The sequence below is a fragment of the Elephas maximus genome, chromosome 6 (genome assembly GCF_024166365.1).
Source record: "Elephas maximus indicus isolate mEleMax1 chromosome 6, mEleMax1 primary haplotype, whole genome shotgun sequence".
Lineage (NCBI taxonomy): Eukaryota > Metazoa > Chordata > Mammalia > Proboscidea > Elephantidae > Elephas > Elephas maximus.
Window position 1 is genome coordinate 134,988,300 of NC_064824.1, and position 17,698 is coordinate 135,005,997.

Sequence of the window (17,698 nt, forward strand, 5' to 3'; positions counted from 1 at the left end):
CCCATCAGTTCCACTCTTAGAGATTTCTGCTGTAGTCCTGTTTTTTTTGGCATTGTTTAGTATTTTGTTGGTTTTAATCCATGCACGTATATTACTTTTATTAAGCAGGCTTTAAAAGGCTTTAGGTTTGTCTTTTGTTGTTGTTGTTTAAGAGCCGTAAGACGTTTCAAAATTGGAGCATATCTTGTTCTGACCAAGAAGAGTAAGGGTTCCCTTAGAATAACTACAAAAGCCAGACCAAACCCACTGCTATGAAGTTGATTCTGACTCATAGTGACCCTGTAGGACAGAGTAGAACTGCTCCACAGGGTTTCCAAGGCTATAAATCTTTTATAGAAGCGGACTGCCACATCTTTCTCCCACAGAGCGGCTGGTGGGTTCAAACCGCTGACCTTTGAGTTAGCAGCTGACTGCTTAACCGCTGTGTGCCCAAGGGTTGCTTTATAATAATCAGGCTTTTGAAAACATTAATGTATTCAGGACCCAAATAGTTAAACTCTAGTTAGTAATGTGAAGGGACAGGAAAAACAGCATTCTTGATTAAAAACAGCTTAGTGCTGATGACTAGAAGCTACAGCCTGGTTAGCAGTGGCCCCCTCTCGTAGAAGCGTGATTGAGAAACATGCCTGCATCTCCTGAAGCCACAGCCTCAGCTCTCCCTTCAGATAGCTCGTCCTTAACCCCATCACTGGGTGTAGCAGGTCATGGTCCTTGTGCCTTGTTGGATTACAAATCTTCAGGCTGCTTTATTGATTCTTTCGCTTATGCCTTTCACTTTATTGGATGTATATTGCTCTATATGTCAGTGCCAAGGTGACATATTTGCAATCCCAAAATGTTAGATCAAATATATGTGTGTGTGTTTTATCCTAAATTGTTTAAAATTGTCTTAGGTTTGGGGCAGTGGCAAAAAATTCAGGAAGCAAAAGAAGTAAATTTACTGAGAGAGTCACATGCAGAAGGAAATTTGAATTGTTGTAAATAGCGTTGAGGGAAATGGGAATGTTCCGGCTGTACGTAATGCGTTAGTGCGTCTTTGTTTCCTGTCCGCCATCCCTCATGAACTCTTTCCCTTCCTTTGTTGTTAGCTTCCCTCCTCTTCAACGTGGGGCCAGCAGTCCAATACAGCAGCATGTCAGTCCCAGGCAACCCTGTCATTGGCTGAAATCCAAAAACTAGAAGAAGAAAGAGAACGGCAGCTTCGAGAAGAGGTAAATTTAAAGAGTTTTAAAAAGTGAAACAGTTCTCCAGACTAGCTAGTGTGCATTACTGGTTAGTGGTTACTGAAGAAACCTATTATTGTCAGAATTGTCAGAGTTGGATGCTCGTTATTAAACTCTTTGAAGTCTACAATTTGGTCACCCTAACAAATGTTAGCTGCTGTCAAAGAGGCGTCGGACGTGTGACGACCCTGTGCACAGTGGAATAAAACGCTGCCCAATCCTGTGCCATCCTCACTATCAGCTGTGGATCGGAGCATTGTGACCCACAGGGTTGTCACTGGCTGATTTTTGCAAGTAGAACATCAGGCCTTTCTTCCTAGTCTGTCTTAGTCTAGAAGCTCTGCTGAAACTTGTTCAGCGTCGTAGCGATACGCACATCACCACTAACAGATGTGGTTGTGTGTACGAGGTACGTTGGTTGGAAACTGAACGTGGGCCTCCCACATAGAAAGAGACCTGGTGGCGTAGTGGTTACAGCGCTCGGCTGCCAACTGAAAGATTGGTGGTTCAAATCCATCAGCCACTCCGCGGGAGAAAGATGTAACAGTCTGCTTCTGTAAAGATTATAGCCTTGGAAACCCTATGGAGCAGTTCTACTCTGTCCTGTAGGGTTGCTTTGAGTCGGAATCAACTCAATGGCTGGGTTTGGTTTGGGTTCTCCCACATGGAAGGCGAGAATTCTACCACTGAGTCACTACTGTCCCCCTTTGACAGATACAGAGGATCTGATAGGAATAACATTGATTGTGTAGCATAAATGTTTAGTTACCTAAAATATATTACTGTAGCTCTTGAGAATCGCTCATAAATTTACATGGATTGTTCAGAATGGGGGATGAGTTTTATATAAGGAATCCTTTGTAAATTTGATGCTTAGAATGCAGAATACATTTTTCTCTAGAAGATAACTGGGTTTCCTGACTAACCTAGAAAAACATAACATGATAGAAATAAAGTGTCTCTGCTTTAGTCTGTGTTCTGTAGTTCATGTTAGGATAGGAAGGATACAAAAGAGTGAAAGATGGAAATAAAAAGCAAGAGCGCAGTTCTTAATAGAGGAGAATGTGAATAAGTGAAACAGTTTGGATGAGCATGCCATTAGGTGCTGCATTCATTCATTCATTCATTCAGTACGTATTTGCCTGAGTACCTGCTCAGTTATAGTCTGCAGATATAGCTGAGACTCAAGCAGACCAAACCCTCCCACATCTGTCAGTCTGTCTTACTCTGGGGTCTTCTGGATTTATGTGATGCTGGAAGCAGCGCCGTCAGTTTTCAGATACCAGCAGGGTCACCTGTGACGGACAGGTTTCAGCCGAGCTTCCAGACTAAGACAGACTAGGAAGAAGGGCCCAGCGGTCTGCTTCTGAAAAGAATTAGCCAGTGAAAACCTTATGAACAGCAGTGGAACATTGTCTGATACAGCGCCAGAAGATGAGCCCCCCAGGTTGGAAGGCACTCAAAAGACGACTGGGGAAGAGCTGCCTCCTCAAAGCAGAGTCGACCATAATGATGTGGATGGAGTCGAGCTTTCAGGACCTTCATTTGCTGATGTGGCATGACTCAAAATTAGAAGAAACAGCTGCAAACATCCATTAATAGTCAGAACATGTGATGTACGAAGTATAACTCTAGGAAGATTGGAAATCATCAGAAATGAAATGGACCACATAAACATCAATATTCTAGGCATTAGTGAGCTGAGATGGACTGGTATAGGCCATTTTGAATTAGACAGTCATATGATCTACTATGCCAGGAATGACAAATTGAAGAGGAACGGCACTGCATTCATCATCAAAAAGAACATTTCAAGATCTGTCCTGAAGTACAACGTTGTCAGTGATAGAATGATATCTACAAGGAAGACGAGTTAATATGACTATTATTCAAATTTATGTACCTACTACTAAGACCAAAGATGAAGAAATTGAAGATTTTTACCAACTTCTGCAGTCTGAAATTGATCAAACATGCAATCAGGATGCATTGATAATTACTGGTGATTGGGATGTGAAAGTGGGAGACGAAGAAGGATTGGTAGTTGGAAAATACAGCCTTGGTGATAGAAACCATGCCGGTAATCACATGATAGAATTTTACAAGACCGACGACGTCTTAATTGCAGATACCTTTTATCGCCAACATAAATGGTGACTATACATGTGGATCTCGCCAGATAGAATACACAGGAATCAGATTGAGTACACCTGTGGAAAGAAATGATGGAAAAGCTCAATATCATTAGTCAGAACAAGGCCAGGGATCAGCTGTGGAACAGACCATCAGTTGCTCATATGCAAATTCAAGTTGAAACTGAAGAAAATTAAACCCACGAGAGCCAAAGTACGACCTTGAACATAATCTCACCTGAACTTAGTAAAAACTTAGAGACCACCTCAATAGATTTGATGTGTTGAACACTAGTGATCAAAGACCAGATCAGTTGTGGAATGACATCAAGGACATCATACTTGAAGAAAGCAAGAGGTCATTAAAAAGACAGTAAAGATGGAAAAGACCAAAATGGATGTCAGAAGAGACTCTGAAACTTGCTCTTGAATGTCGAGTAGCTAAAGCGAAAGGAAGAAATAATAAAGTGAAAGAACTGAACAGAAGATTTCAAAGGGCAGCTCCAGAAGACAAAGTAAAGTAGTATAATGACATGCGCAAGGACCTGGAGTTAAAAAATCAAAAGAGGAGAACACGCCTGGCGTTTCTCAGGCTGAAAGAACTGAAGAAAAATTTCAAGCCTCAAGTTGCAATACTGAAGGATTCTATGGGGAAGTATTAAATGATGCAGGTAGCATTAAAAGAAGATGGAAGGAATACACAGAGTCACTGTACCAAAAAGAATCTGTCAACGTTCATCCGTTTCAAGCTCAAGCTCCATTTCAGGAGGTGGCATAAGACCAGGAACCGATTGGTGCTGAAGGGAGAGGTCGCTGCACTGAAAGCGTTGGCAAAAAATAAGCCTCCAGGAATTGACAGAATATCAATTGAGATGTTTCAGCAAACAGATGCAGCAGTGGAAGTGCTTACTTGTCTATGCCAAGAAATTTGGAAGAGAGCCTCCTGGCCAACCAACTGGAAGAGAGCTGTATTTATGCCTATTCCCAAGAAAGGTGATCCAACTGAATGTGGAAATCATAGAACAATATCATTAATATCACACACAAGGAAAATTTTGCTGAAGGTCATTCAGAAGCAGCTGCAGCAGTATATCAATAAGGAACTGCCAGAAATTCAGGCTGGTTTCAGAAGAGGATGTGGAACCAGGGATATTATTGCTGATGTCAGATGGATCTTGGTTGAAAGCAGAGAATACCGGGAAGATGTTTAACTGTGTTTTGACAATGCAAAGGCATTCAACTTTGTGAATCATAACAAATTCTAGATAACATTGTGAAGAATGGGAATTCCAGAACACTTAATTGTGCTCATGAGGAACCTGTACGTAGATCAAGAGGCAGTCTTTCGAACAGAATGATGGGATACTGTGTGGTTTAGTTAGGAGAGATGCGCGTGAGGGTTTTATCCTTCCACCAACCACACTTACTCAATCTGTGCTGAACAGTTAATCTGAGAAGCTGGACTATATGAAGAAGAGCGGCATCGGGATTGGAGGAAGACTCACTAACCACCTGTGTTATGCAGATGACACAACCTTGCTTGCTGAAAGTGAAGAAGACTTTAAGCACTTACTGATGAAGATCAAAGACCCCAGCCTTCAGTATGGATTACATGTCAGCATAAAGAAAACAAAAATTCTCACAACTGGACCAGTAGGCAACATCATGATAAACAGAGAAAAGAATGAAGTTGTCAAGGATTTCGTTTTACTCTGATCCACAGTCAACACCCATGGAAGCAGCAGTCAAGAAATCAAAAGATGCATTGCATTGGGCAAATCTGCTGCAAAGGACCTCTTTAAAGTGTTGAAAAGCAAAGATCTCATCTCTGGAAGACTAAGGTGTGCCTGACCCAAGCCATGGTGTTTTTGGTTATTTCATATGCATGCAAAAGCTGAATGATGAATAAGGATGACTGAAGAAGAATTGGCACCTTTCAATTTTGGTATTGGTGAAGAATATGGAATGTACCATAGTCTGTCAAAAGAATGAACAAATCTGCCTTGAAAGAGGCACAACCAGAATGCTCCTTAGAGGCAAGGATGACGAGACTACATCTCAAATACCTTGGACACATTGTCAAGAGGAATCAGCCCCGGGAGAAGGACATCATGCTTGGCAAAGTAGAGGGTCAGCAAAAAAGAGGAAGACCCTCAATGAGATAGATTGACACAGTGGCTGCAACAGTGGGCTCAAGCATAACGATTGTGAGGATGGTGCAGAACTGGGCAGTGTTTTGTTCTGTCGTACATAGGGTCGCTATGAGTCGGCACCAACTGAGTCGCACCTAACAACAAGAAAGCAGACAAAAATCTCTGCCTTCGTGAAGCTTACCTTCTAATTGAGAGGAGATGGTCAATGAGAAATAAGTAAAACGTATAGCACAGTAGGAGGTAGTGAGCCTCAACGAGACAGCGAGTGGGCATAGAAGAGAGAGTGTTGGGATTTGAGATGCTGTTGGTGATGGAAGTAACTGTCCATTTTTAAGCATTGTGATCTGGGAGGGCTTCTTTGAAAAGGTGACCTCATGTAGCAAAAACCTGAAGAAAGTGCTTATGGGATGTGATTGGAGGCAGAGCAGTCAGTTTGTCAGAGAAAGCATGTTGTCATTTTTGGACCAGGTGTCGTGGTTCACTGAAACAGAAGGGCTATGAGATACAGATGTGCTTGACCACAGAAAGAATGTGCATCACCATGTGATGTGCCTCACTAGTGACCTCAAAAGTTTCATCACCTTGAAAATCACCTTACTCCCCACCTTCTGGGGAAAAAAAAAAAAAGACTGAACTTTTCTAAAATTTTTACTCCCTGAAAGGTCATCATCAGCAGACAGACGCAGTGCAGCACATCTCTTCTCCTTGCAAGGCTAGAAATTGTTCCAATAATTTTGGTCTCTGCTAAAAAAAAAAAAAAAAATAGTGGGGACCAGAGTGGGAATTGTAGGTCTTGTTCATCTTTTTATTAGCATCTCTGGTGAGAAGTTAATAATTCCTTTTATTTTCCTTTGAACTTTCTGTCTTCCCATACTCTTCAAAATCTCTGTGAAGCGTCTCTCAGTACCTATTTCCCACGACGAGGAACCTAAGATAATTTCATTGCATTTGTTCCCTAGAGACATCCTTCCCAGAAACCTCTACCCTGTTCCCATCTGAATGTCCTCAGTTTGCTGCCCCCCCAGTGTTCTGTCTGCTTGGCGTGCCTGTCATTCGCAGGTTGTCCTCTGGACTGATCCTGATTTCCCGCCTTTTTATGTTTCTTGATGGGACTTTGCCTTAGCTTTCTGTTTCTAGCCTTCTGTTGAACTTTTAATGCATGCTTTCTCATTTTAGACTCCCCTGAGGTCTTATTTTCTCTAAATGTTTCTTTTTATTGACTGCCACCATCTTCTAAGGGTATTACTGACAGCTTTTTAAAAAGCTAGTTCCTCCTTTCCTTTGTCTTGTTTCTGATTGCACTGAACTTTGTTTGTTTTGGTCTTTGTCTTTCCTCTGAGAAGCTCACATTAAATGCTTGGTGATCCCGGGCTGGTTGTTCATGTTGGAGAGTAAGGCATTACAAAGCTCTTTAGAAGTTCCGGTATGTACAGCACTTTGGTGGGCTTCTCTTCCCCTCGCCTCTTAGTATTTTGCTTCTTCTCTAGCTGATCAGCTTCCCCGTAGAGTAATCCTCCAGTCTCTTGCCTGAGAAGTAAGCCCTTGGAGGAGAAAGGCTGCTGCCTCTCTGGTTCAGCCTCTCCAAAGAGGAACCAGTTCCCTGCTGTGGTAAGGGAGAGACATTCGCCCCAGTATGTAGAGTTGGGGAAGCAGTTTTTTTTTTTTTTTTTTTTTTTCCAAAAGACTTCCAGCCTGTCTGCTGTTAGCCTTACCGGGACTCCTCATCTGAGATACCCAGCACCTCCAATTCCTGAGCTTTCTCTACGAGTCAGCCTGTTTCTGAGCTTCCTTTACTTAGCTGTCAATTTATTGGGTCTGTTACACTGGTTATCATTATTTATCTGACCACCAGTGGTTAAGAGCTTTGCTGCTAACCAACAGGCCAGCAGTTCAAATCCACCAGCCGCTCCTTGGAAACTGTGTGAGGCAGTTCAGTTCTGCGCTACAGGGTTTTTATGAGTTGGAATTGACTTGACAACAACAGGTTTGGTTTAGTTTCATTTTAGCAGTTTTTAAGTCTGTCTTGTTCCCTCTGTCCATAACTGTGGGCTTATGTTTTTTAAAAACGTGTATTTTTTTGTCATTTTGGCGGGGCTTTACTTAATTTTTAAGAAGTAGATCTCTTCCTCTCCTCTCAGTACCTCTGACAGTTCACATCTGTATTCGCAGCAGAGGGAGTAACCCAGCCGAGTATTTTATTTAATTGTGTGTAGCGCACTGGACATCTGTAAGGGTCGCCTGAGAACGGGAATCCTGAGCTAGCTTCTGGTTTTGCTCAGCAGCAAAGGCGCCAGCAGAGGGAGCTGATGAAAGCGCTCCAGCAGCAGCAGCAGCAGCAGCAGCAGAAACTGTCAGGTTGGGGCAATGTCAGCAAGCCCGCGGGCACCACAAAATCCCTTCTGGAGATACAGCAGGAGGAGGTCCGGCAGATGCAGAAGCAGCAGCAGCAGCAGCAGCAGCAGCACCAGCAGCAGCAGCCCAGTAGGGCCCGGAATAGCGCGGTGGGTCCGCTTCCCTCGCCGTCAGCCCCTGGGCTGGTCCTGCCAGTTACCTTTTCTGACTGTTGTGGGCTGCTTGTTTTTAAATCTTTCAGTATTGTTACATGGTATTAAACATTGTCATCTGTTTCTTTAACAGCATTCCAACCTACACACCAGCATTGGGAATTCTGTTTGGGGCTCGATAAATACAGGTCCCCCGAACCAGTGGGCATCAGACCTGGTCAGTAGTATCTGGAGTAATGCGGACACGAAAAACTCCAACATGGGATTCTGGGATGATGCAGTGAAAGAAGTGGGACCTAGGAATTCAACAAATAAAAATAAAAACGCCAGTCTCAGGTAGGGCTCAAAACGATCGAGTTCTTGCTCCTTGGTGGGTGGTGTTTGTTTGTTTGGGGAGGGGTGCAGGGAAGGGAGTTGGTTAGTCCGTACGTGTTGTTTTCATCTGTGTCTAAGCATACGAAGTCACGATCACGATGGTTGCCTTCTTCCGCGTAGAAACACATCTGTATCATTTCCAGGGACCCCTTCTGAGACTGTTTCTGCTGCTGAGCGATTAGCCCATTGCCTCCCATGTGGTAACCACTTCCTGGATCTTAGCAACAGTGCCATACTTCTGTTGTTGAGCATTTCTCTAAGGTTCTCTAGATCTTAGGAGCAGTGTCATACTTCTGTTGTCAAGCATTTCTCTCAGGTGTTTTCCAGATCTTAGAAGCAGTGTCATACTTCTGTTGTTGAACATTTCTCTCAGGTGTTCTCTAGATCTTAGGAGTAGTGTAATACTTCTGTTGCTGAGCATTTCTCTCAGGTGTTCTCTAGATCTTAGGATTAGTGTCATACTTCTGTTGTTGAGCATTTCTCTCAGGTGTTCTCCAGGTCTTAGGAGTAGTCTCATACTTCTGTTGTTGAGCATTTCTCTCAGGTGTTCTCTAGATCTTAAGAGTAGTGTCATACTTCTGTTGTTGAGTATTTCTCTCAGGTGTTCTGAGGACTAGTGTAATACTTCTTTTGTTGTGCATTTCTCTCAGGTGTTCTCTAGATCTTAGGAGTAGTGTCATACTTCTGTTGTTGAGCATTTCTCCCAGGTGTTCTCTAGATCTTAGGAGCAGGGTCATACTTCTGTTGTTGAGCATTTCTCTCAGGTGCTCTCTAGATCTTAGGAGTAGTGTAATACTTCTGTTGCTGAGCATTTCTCTCAGGTGTTCTCTAGATCTTAGGAGTAGTGTCATAGTTCTGTTGCTGATCATTTCTCTCAGGTGTTCTCTAGATCTTAGGAGTAGTGTCATACTTCTGTTGTTGAGCATTTCTCTCAGGTGTTCTCCAGGTCTTAGGAGTAGTGTAATACTTCTGTTGTTGAGCATTTCTCTCAGGTGTTCTCTAGATCTTAGGAGTAGTGTCATACTTCTGTTGTTGAGTATTTCTCTCAGGTGTTCTGAGGACTAGTGTGATACTTCTTTTGTTGTGCATTTCTCTCAGGTGTTCTCTAGATCTTAGGAGTAGTGTCATACTTCTGTTGTTGAGCATTTCTCAGGTGTTCTCCAGATCGGAGGAGTAGTGTCATACTTCTGCTGCTGAGCATTTCTCTCAGGTGTTCTCCAGATCTGAGGAGTAGTGTAATACTTCTGCTGTTGAGCATTTCTCTCAGGTGTTCTCCAGATCTCAGGAGTACTGTAATACTTCTGTTGCTGAGCATTTCCCTCAGGTGTTCTCTAGATCTTAGGAGTAGTGTCATACTTCTGTTGTTGAGCATTTCTCTCAGGTGTTCTCTAGATCTTGGGAGTAGTGTCATACTCCTGTCGTTGAGCATTTCTCTCAGGTGTTCCCTAGATCTTGGGAGTAGTGTCATACTTCTGTTGTTGAGCATTTCTCCAAGGTGTTCTTTAGATCTGAGGAGTAGTGTAATACTTCTGTTGCTGAGCATTTCTCTCAGGTGTTCTCCAGATCTTAGGAGTAGTGTAATACTTGTGTTGTTGAGCGTTTATCTAAGGTGTTCTCCAGATCTTAGGAGTTGTGTAATACTTCTGTTGTTGAGCATTTCTCTCAGGTGTTCTCTTGAATTTAGAAGTAGTATAATACTTCTGTTGTTCAACATTTCTCTAAGGTTCTCTAGATCTTAGGAGTAGTGTAATACTTCTGTTTTTGAGCATTTCTGTAAGGTGTTCTCTAGATCTTAGGAGTAGTGTAATACTTGTGTTGTTGAGCATTTCTCTAAGGTGTTCTCCAGATCTTAGGAGTAGTGTAATACTTCTGTTATTGAGCATTTCTCTCAGGTGTTCTCCAGATCTTAGGAGTAGTGTAATATTTCTGTTGCTGAGCATTTCCCTAAGGTGTTCTGTAGATCTTAGCATTGTTTCTAAATTTAAATTTTATGTTACTTATACTATAAGGGTCGCTGTGAGTCAGATTCAACTCGGCAATGGGTTTGGTGTTGGTTTTATGCTATATAGTGAGTATTATAAATACCTCTGTACAATAAAGTAGTGATTTCATCTTCATCTTTCTTTCCTTATCCTAAAATGTTGAAAGAGCATGGATTTTGGTATTAAATACATGAGTTCAGATCCCAGCCCTACCACTTATTAGCTTTGTTACCTTGGGCAAGATGGAACCTCTTTGAGCCTCAGTTCCCTCCTGTGTACAATGAAGATAATAATGATAACGGGTGTAATTGTGAAGATTACACGAATACTCGTGAAGTAGTTAGCGAAGTGCCTGGTACATAGTTACTACTTAACAAATGCTAGTGTTGTCAGATTGCTTCTTCTCATATGAGGGCCTGGTACGTTAGGAATTAGACAGCAAGCACCTGCCAGCTTATTGAGTGTTTTTCCAGGCACTCTTGCTCTTGGCCTTTGATCTGCTTAAGGAATGTTAGTGCCATTTTACTGACGAGGAAACAGACTTAGCCAAAGTTAAGCAACTTACCTAAGGGCACATAGGAAGAGTGAATAATTTCCTCTGAATAGAAGCTCTGTAATCACAAGCTGGAATGGAGCAGCTAAGGCTAGATTTTTTTTTTTTTTTTTTTGGCCCATTTTTTTAAAAAATAATTTTTATTGTGTTTTAAGTGAAAGTTTACAAATCAAGTCAGTCTGTCACATACAGGCTTATATACACCTTAGTACATACTCCCATTTACTCTCCCCCTAGTGAGTCAGCCCACTCCCTCCTTCCAGTCTCTCCTTTCATGACCGTTTGGCCAGTTTCTCACCCTCTCTACCCTCCCATCTCCCCTCCAGACAGGAGATGCCAACACAGTCTCAAGTGTCCACCTGATACCAGTAGCTCACTCTTCATCAGCATCTCTCTCTAGCCCATTGTCCAGTCCCGTCCATGTCTGATGAGTAGTCTTCGGGAATGGTTCCTGTCCTGGGCCAACAGAAGGTTTGGGGACCATGACCGCCGGGATTCTTCTTGTCTCAATCAGACCATTATGTCTGGTCTTTTTATGAGAATTTGGGGTCTGCATCCCACTGTTCTCCTGCTCCCTCAGGAGTTCTCCGTTGTGCTCCCTGTCAGGGCAGTCATCGGTTGTGGCTGGGCACCATCTAGTTCTTCTGGTATCAGGATGATGCAAGTCTCCAGTTCATTTGGCCCTTTCTGTCTCTTGGGCTCATAGTTATCGTGTGACCTTGGTGTTCTTCATTCTCCCTTGATCCAGGTGGGTTGAGACCAATTGATGCATCTCAGATGGCCGCCTGTTAACATTTAAGACCCCAGACGCCATACTTCAAAGTGGGATGCAGAATGTTTTCGTAATAGCATTTATTTTGCCAATTGACTTAGAAGTCCCCTTAAGCCATAGTCCCCAAACCCCCACCCTTGCTCCCCTGACCTTCGAAGCATTCAGTTTATCCTGGAAACTTCTTTGCTTTTGGTCCAGTCCAGCTGAGCTGACCTTCACTGTATTGAGTATTGTCCTTTCCCTTCACCTAAACTAGTTCTTATCTACTAACTAATCAGTAAATAACCCTCTCCCACCCTCCCCCCATCCCCTCTCTCTTACCCACAAAAGAATGTGTTCTTCTCAGTTTTTATTATTTCTCAAGATCTTATAATAGTGGTCTTATACAATATTTATCCTTTTGCATCTGTCTGATTTCGCTCAGCATAATGTCTTCCAGGTTCCTCCATGTTACGAAATGTTTCACAGATTCGTCACTGTTCTTTATCAATGCGTAGTATTCCATTGTGTGAATTAAAAAAAAAAAATACCATAATTTATTTAACCATTCATCCGTTGATGGACACCTTGATTGCTTCCAGCTTTTTGCTATTGTAAACAGTGCTGCAATAAACATGGGTGTGCATATATCTGTTCGTGTAAAGGCTTCTATTTCTCTAGGGTATATTCAGAGGAGTGGGATTTCTGGGTTGTATGGTAGTTCTATTTCTAACTTTTTAAGAAAGCACCAGATAGATTTCCAAAGTGGTTGTACTATTTGACACTCCCACCAGCAGTGTATAAGAGTTCCAGTCTCTCCACAGCCTCTCCAACATTTATTATTTTGTGTTTTTTGGATTAATGCCAGCCTTGTGGGAGTGAGATGGAATCTCATCGTAGTTTTAATTTGCATTTCTCTAATGGCTAATGATGGAGAGCATTTTCTCATGTATCTGTTAGCTGCCTGAATATCTTCTTTAGTGAAGTGCGTGTTCATATCGTTTGCCCACTTTTTGATTGGGTTGTTTGTCTTTTTGTGGTTGAGTTTTAACAGAATCATATAGGTTTTAGAGATCAGGCGCTGGTCGGAGATGTCATAGCTGAAAATTTTTCCCCAGTCTGTAGGTGGTCTTTTTACTCTTTTGGTGAAGTCTTTAGATAAGCATAGGTGTTTGATTTTTAGGAGCTCCGAGTTACCTGGTTTCTCTTCGTCATTTTTAGTAATGTTTTATATTCTGTTTATGCCTTGTATTAGGGCCCCTAACGTTGTCCCTATTTTTTATTCCATGATCTTTATCGTTTTAGTCTTTATGTTTAGGTCTTTGATCCAGTTGGAGTTAGTTTTTGTGCATGGTGTGAGGTATGGGTCCTGTTTCATTTTTTTTGTAAATGGATATTCAGTTATGCCAGCACCATTTGTTAAAAAGACTGTGTTTTCCCCAATGAACTGACACTGGGCCTTTGTCAAATATCAGCTGCTCATATGTGGATGGATTTATATCTGGGTTCTCAATTCTGTTCCATTGGTCTATATGCCTGTTGTTATACCAGTACCAGGCTGTTTTGACTACTGTGGCTGTATAATAGGTTCTAAAATCAGGTAGAGTGAGGCCTCCCACTTTCTTCTTCTTTTTCAGTAATGCTTTACTTATCCAGGGCTTCTTTCCCTTCCATATGAAGTTGGTGATTTGTTTCTCCATCACATTAAAAAATGTCATTGGAATTTGGATCGGAAGTGCATTGTATGTGTAGATGGCTTTTGGTAGGATAGACGTTTTTACTATGTTAAGTCTTCCTATCCATGAGCAAGGTATGTTTTTCCACTTCAGTAGGTCCTTTTTAGTTTCTTGTAGTAGTACTTTGTAGTTTTCTTTATATCGGTCTTTCACATCTTTGATAAGATTTTTTCCTAAGTATTTTATCTTCTTGGGGCTACTGTGAATGGTATTGATTTGGTGATTTCCTCTTCGATGTTCTTTTTGTTGATGTAGAGGAATCCAAGTGATTTTTGTATGTTTATCTTTTAACCTGAGACTCTGCCGAACTCTTCTATTAGTTTCAGTAGTTTTCTGGAGGATTCCTTAGGGTTTTCTGTGTATAAGATCATGTCATCTGCAAATAGAGATAATTTTACTTCTTCCTTGCAAGTCTGAATACCCTTTATTTCTTTGTCTAGCCTATTTGCTCTAGCTAGGACCTCTAGCACAATGTTGGATAAGAGCGGTGATAAAGGGCATCCTTGTCTGGTTCCCGATCTCAAGGGAAATGCTTTCAGGCTCTTTCCATTTAGAATGATGTTGGCTGTTGGCTTTGTATGGATGTCCTTTATTATGTTGAGGAATTTTCCTTCTATTCCTATTTTGCTGAGAGTTTTTATCATGAATGGGTGTTGGACTTTGTCAAATGCCTTTTCTGTATCAGTTGATAAGGTCACGTGGTTTTTGTCTTTTGTTTTTATTTATATGGTGGATTACATTAATGCTTTTTCTAATATTAAACCAACCTTGCGTACCTGGTATAAATCCCACTTGGTCGTGGTGAATTATTTTTTTGATGTGTTGTTGGATTCTATTGGCTAGAATTTTGTTGAGGATTTTTACATCTATGTTCATGAGGGATATAGGTCTGTAATTTTCTTTTTTTGTTGTGTCTTTACCTGGTTTTGGTATCAGGGATATGGTGGCTTCATAGAATGAGTTAGGTAGTATTCCATCATTATCTGTGCTTTGAAATACCTTTAGTAGTAGTGGTGTTAACTCTTCTCTGAAAGTTTGGTAGAACTCTGCATTGAAGCTGTCTGGGCCAGGGCTTTTTTTTGTTCGGAGTTTTTTGATTACGTTTTCAATCACTTTTTTTGTTATGGGTCTGTTTAGTTGTTCTACTTCTGATTGTTGTAGTTTAGGTAGGTAGTGTTTTTCTAGAAATTCATCCATTTCTTCTATGTTTGCAAATTTGTTAGAGTACACTTTTTCGTAATAATCTGATATGATTCTTTTAATTTCAGTTGGGTCTGTTGTGATACGGCCCATCTTGTTTCTTGTTCAGGTTATTTGTTTCCTGTATTTCTTTAGTCAGTCTGGCCAATGGTTTATCAATTTTGTTAATTTTTTCAAAGAACCAGCTTTTGGCTTTGTTAATTCTTTCAATTGTTTTTCTGTTCTCTAATTTTTTTTTAATTCATATAGTTCAGCTCTAATTTTTATTATTTGTTTTCTTCTGGTGCCTGATGGATTCTTTTGTTGCTCACTTTCTATTTGTTCAAGTTGTAGGGACAGTTCTCTGATTTTGGCTCTTTCTTCTTCATGTATGTGTACATTTATCGATATTAATTGACTTCTGAGCACTGCTTTTGCTGTGTCCCAGAGGTTTTGATAGGAAGTATTTTCATTCTCATTGCATTCTATGAATTTCTTTATTCCCTCCTTAATGTCTTCTATAACCAAGTCTTTTTTGAGCAGGGTGTTGTTCAGTTTCCAAGTATTTGATTTCTTTTCCCTTATTTTTCTGTTATTGATTTCCACTTTTATGGCCTTGTGGTCTGAGAAGATGCTTTGTAATATTTCGATGTTTTGGATTGTGCAGAGGTTTGTTTTATGACCTAATATGCGATCTATTCTAGAGAATGTTCCATGTGCACTAGAAAAAAAAGTATACTTTGCAGCTGTCGGGTGGAGTGTTCTGTATAAGTCTATGAGGTCAAGTTGGTTGATTGTAGCAATTAGGTCTTCCGTGTCTCTGTTGAGCTTCTTACTGGAAGTCCTATCCTTCTCCAAAAGTGGTGTGTTGAAGTCTCCTACTATAATTGTGGAGGTGTCTATCTCACTTTTCAGTTCTGTTAAAGTTTGTTTTATGTATCTTGCAGCCCTGTCATTGGGTGCATAAATATTTAATATGGTTATATCTTCCTGGTCAGTTGTCCCTTTAATCATTATGTAGTGTCCTTCTTTATCTTTTGTGATGGATTTAACTTTAAAGTCTATTTTGTCAGAAATTAATATTGCTACTCCTGCTCTTTTTTGATTGTTGTTTGCTTGATATATTTTTTTCCATCCTTTGAGTTTTAGTTTGTTTGTGCCTCTAAGTCCAAGGTGTGTCTCTTGTAGGCAGCATATGGACGGGTCGTGTTTCTTTATCCAGTCTGAGACTCTCTGTCTCTTTATTGGTGCATTTAGTCCATTTACATTCAGCGTAATTATAGATAAGTATGTGTTTTTTTTTTTTGTTTTGTTTAGCGCTGTCATTTTGATGCCTTTTTATGTGTGTTGTTGACAATTTCATTTTTCCACTTACTTTTTTGTGCTGAGACGTTTTTCTTAGTAAATCGTGTGTTCCTCATTTTCATAGTAGTCGAATTTATGTTTGCTGAGTCATTATGTTTTTCCCGGTTTTTATTTTGAGTTATGGAATTGTTAGACCTCTTTGTGGTTACCTTAGTATTTACCCCTATTTTTCTAAGTAAAAACCTAACTTGTATTGTCCTATATCGCCTTGTATCCCTCTCCATATGGCAGTTCCATGCCACCTGTATTTAATCCCTCTTTTTGATTATTGTGATCTTTTACATGATGACTTCAGTGATTCCCTGTTTTGAGCATTTTTTTGTTTTGTTTTTAAAATTAATCTTTATTTGTTTTTGTGATTTCCCTATTTGAGTTGATATCAGGATGTTCTGTTCTATGACCTTGTGTTGTGTTGGTATCTGATATTATTGATTTTCTGACCAAACAATTTCGTTTAGTATTTCGTGTAGCTTTGGTTTGGTTTTTGCAAATTCTCTAAGCTTGTGTTTACCTGTAAATGTTTTAATTTCACTTTCATATTTGAGAGAGAGTTTTGCTGGATATATGATCCTTGGCTGGCAGTTTTTCTCCTTCAGTGTTCTATATATGTCATCCCGTTGCCTTCTTGACTGCGTGGTTTCTGCTGAGTAGTCTGAACTTATTCTTATTGATTCTCATTTGTAGGAGACCTTTCTTTTATCCCTGGCTGCTTTTCAAATTTTCTCTTTATCTTTGGTTTTGGCAATTTTGATGATAATATGTCTTGGTGATTTTCTTTTTGGATCAATCTCATATGGGGTTCGATGAGCATCTTGGATAGATATCCTTTCGTCTTCCATGATGTCAGGGAAGTTTTCTGCCAACAGATCTTCAACTATTCTCTCTGTATTTTCTGTTATCCCTCCCTGTTCCTGAACTCCAATCACATGCAAGTTATTCTCCTTGATAGAGTCCCACGTGATTCTTAGGGTTTCTTTTTTTTTTTAATTCTTTGATCTGATTTTTCTTCAGCTACATTGGTGTCAGTTGCCTTATCCTCCCCCTCCCCCACTCTGCATTCCAACTCCTCGGTTCTGCTCCTCTGACTTCCTATCGAGTTGTCTAATTCTGTAATTTTACTGTTAAACTTTTGGATTTCTGAATGCTGTCTCTATGGATTCTTGCAACTTATTAATTTTTCCACTGTGTTCTTGAATAATCTTTTTGATTTCTTCAGCTGCTTTATCAGTGTGTTCTTTGGCTTTTTCTGTAGATTGCCTTATTTGATCTCTGAGGTCATCCCTGATGTCTTGAAGCACTCTGTAAATTAGTTTTTTATATTCTGCATCTGGCAATTCCAGGATTGTATCTTCATTTGGGAAAGATTTTGATTCTTTAATTTGGGGAGTTGTAGAAGCAATCATGGTCTGCTTGTTTATGTGGTTTGATATCGACTGCTGTCTCCGAGTCATCTATAAGATATTGTAATGATTTATTTTATATTTGCTCACTGAGTCTTATCTTGTTTTGTATTCTTTCAATATACATAGACGGGCTACTAGATTGCACTGTCCTGATTGTTGTAGCCTTTGAATCACTTATGTCCTACTTCCAGGTGGTTTGGGCTTTTACCAGATATATAAGTCTAAGAGTCCATTCACTATTCTTGAGTAGAATCTGATTTTGGGTCACCAAGTGTGTGGTGTAGACTGTCACGTATTCACTTAGAGGAGTAGTGGTGATAGTTGTGTGCACCAGCGTCTAGT

General features: G+C 40.6%; 1 protein-coding gene across 2 annotated transcripts in view; it reads left to right on the forward strand.

Annotated features, from left to right (window-relative positions):
* The window catches only part of GIGYF2 (GRB10 interacting GYF protein 2), a 147,146-nt gene that overhangs the window by 117,054 nt on the left and 12,394 nt on the right, over positions 1-17,698 (forward strand). The window contains exons 23-25 of one of the 2 annotated variants that reach the window (XM_049888462.1): positions 1,089-1,211; positions 7,788-8,009; positions 8,146-8,348. In XM_049888462.1, coding sequence (XP_049744419.1) covers positions 1,089-1,211; positions 7,788-8,009; positions 8,146-8,348 — 548 coding nt within the window. The remainder of the gene's footprint in view (positions 1-1,088; positions 1,212-7,787; positions 8,010-8,145; positions 8,349-17,698) is intronic. The other variant, XM_049888463.1, reaches the window with a different exon arrangement.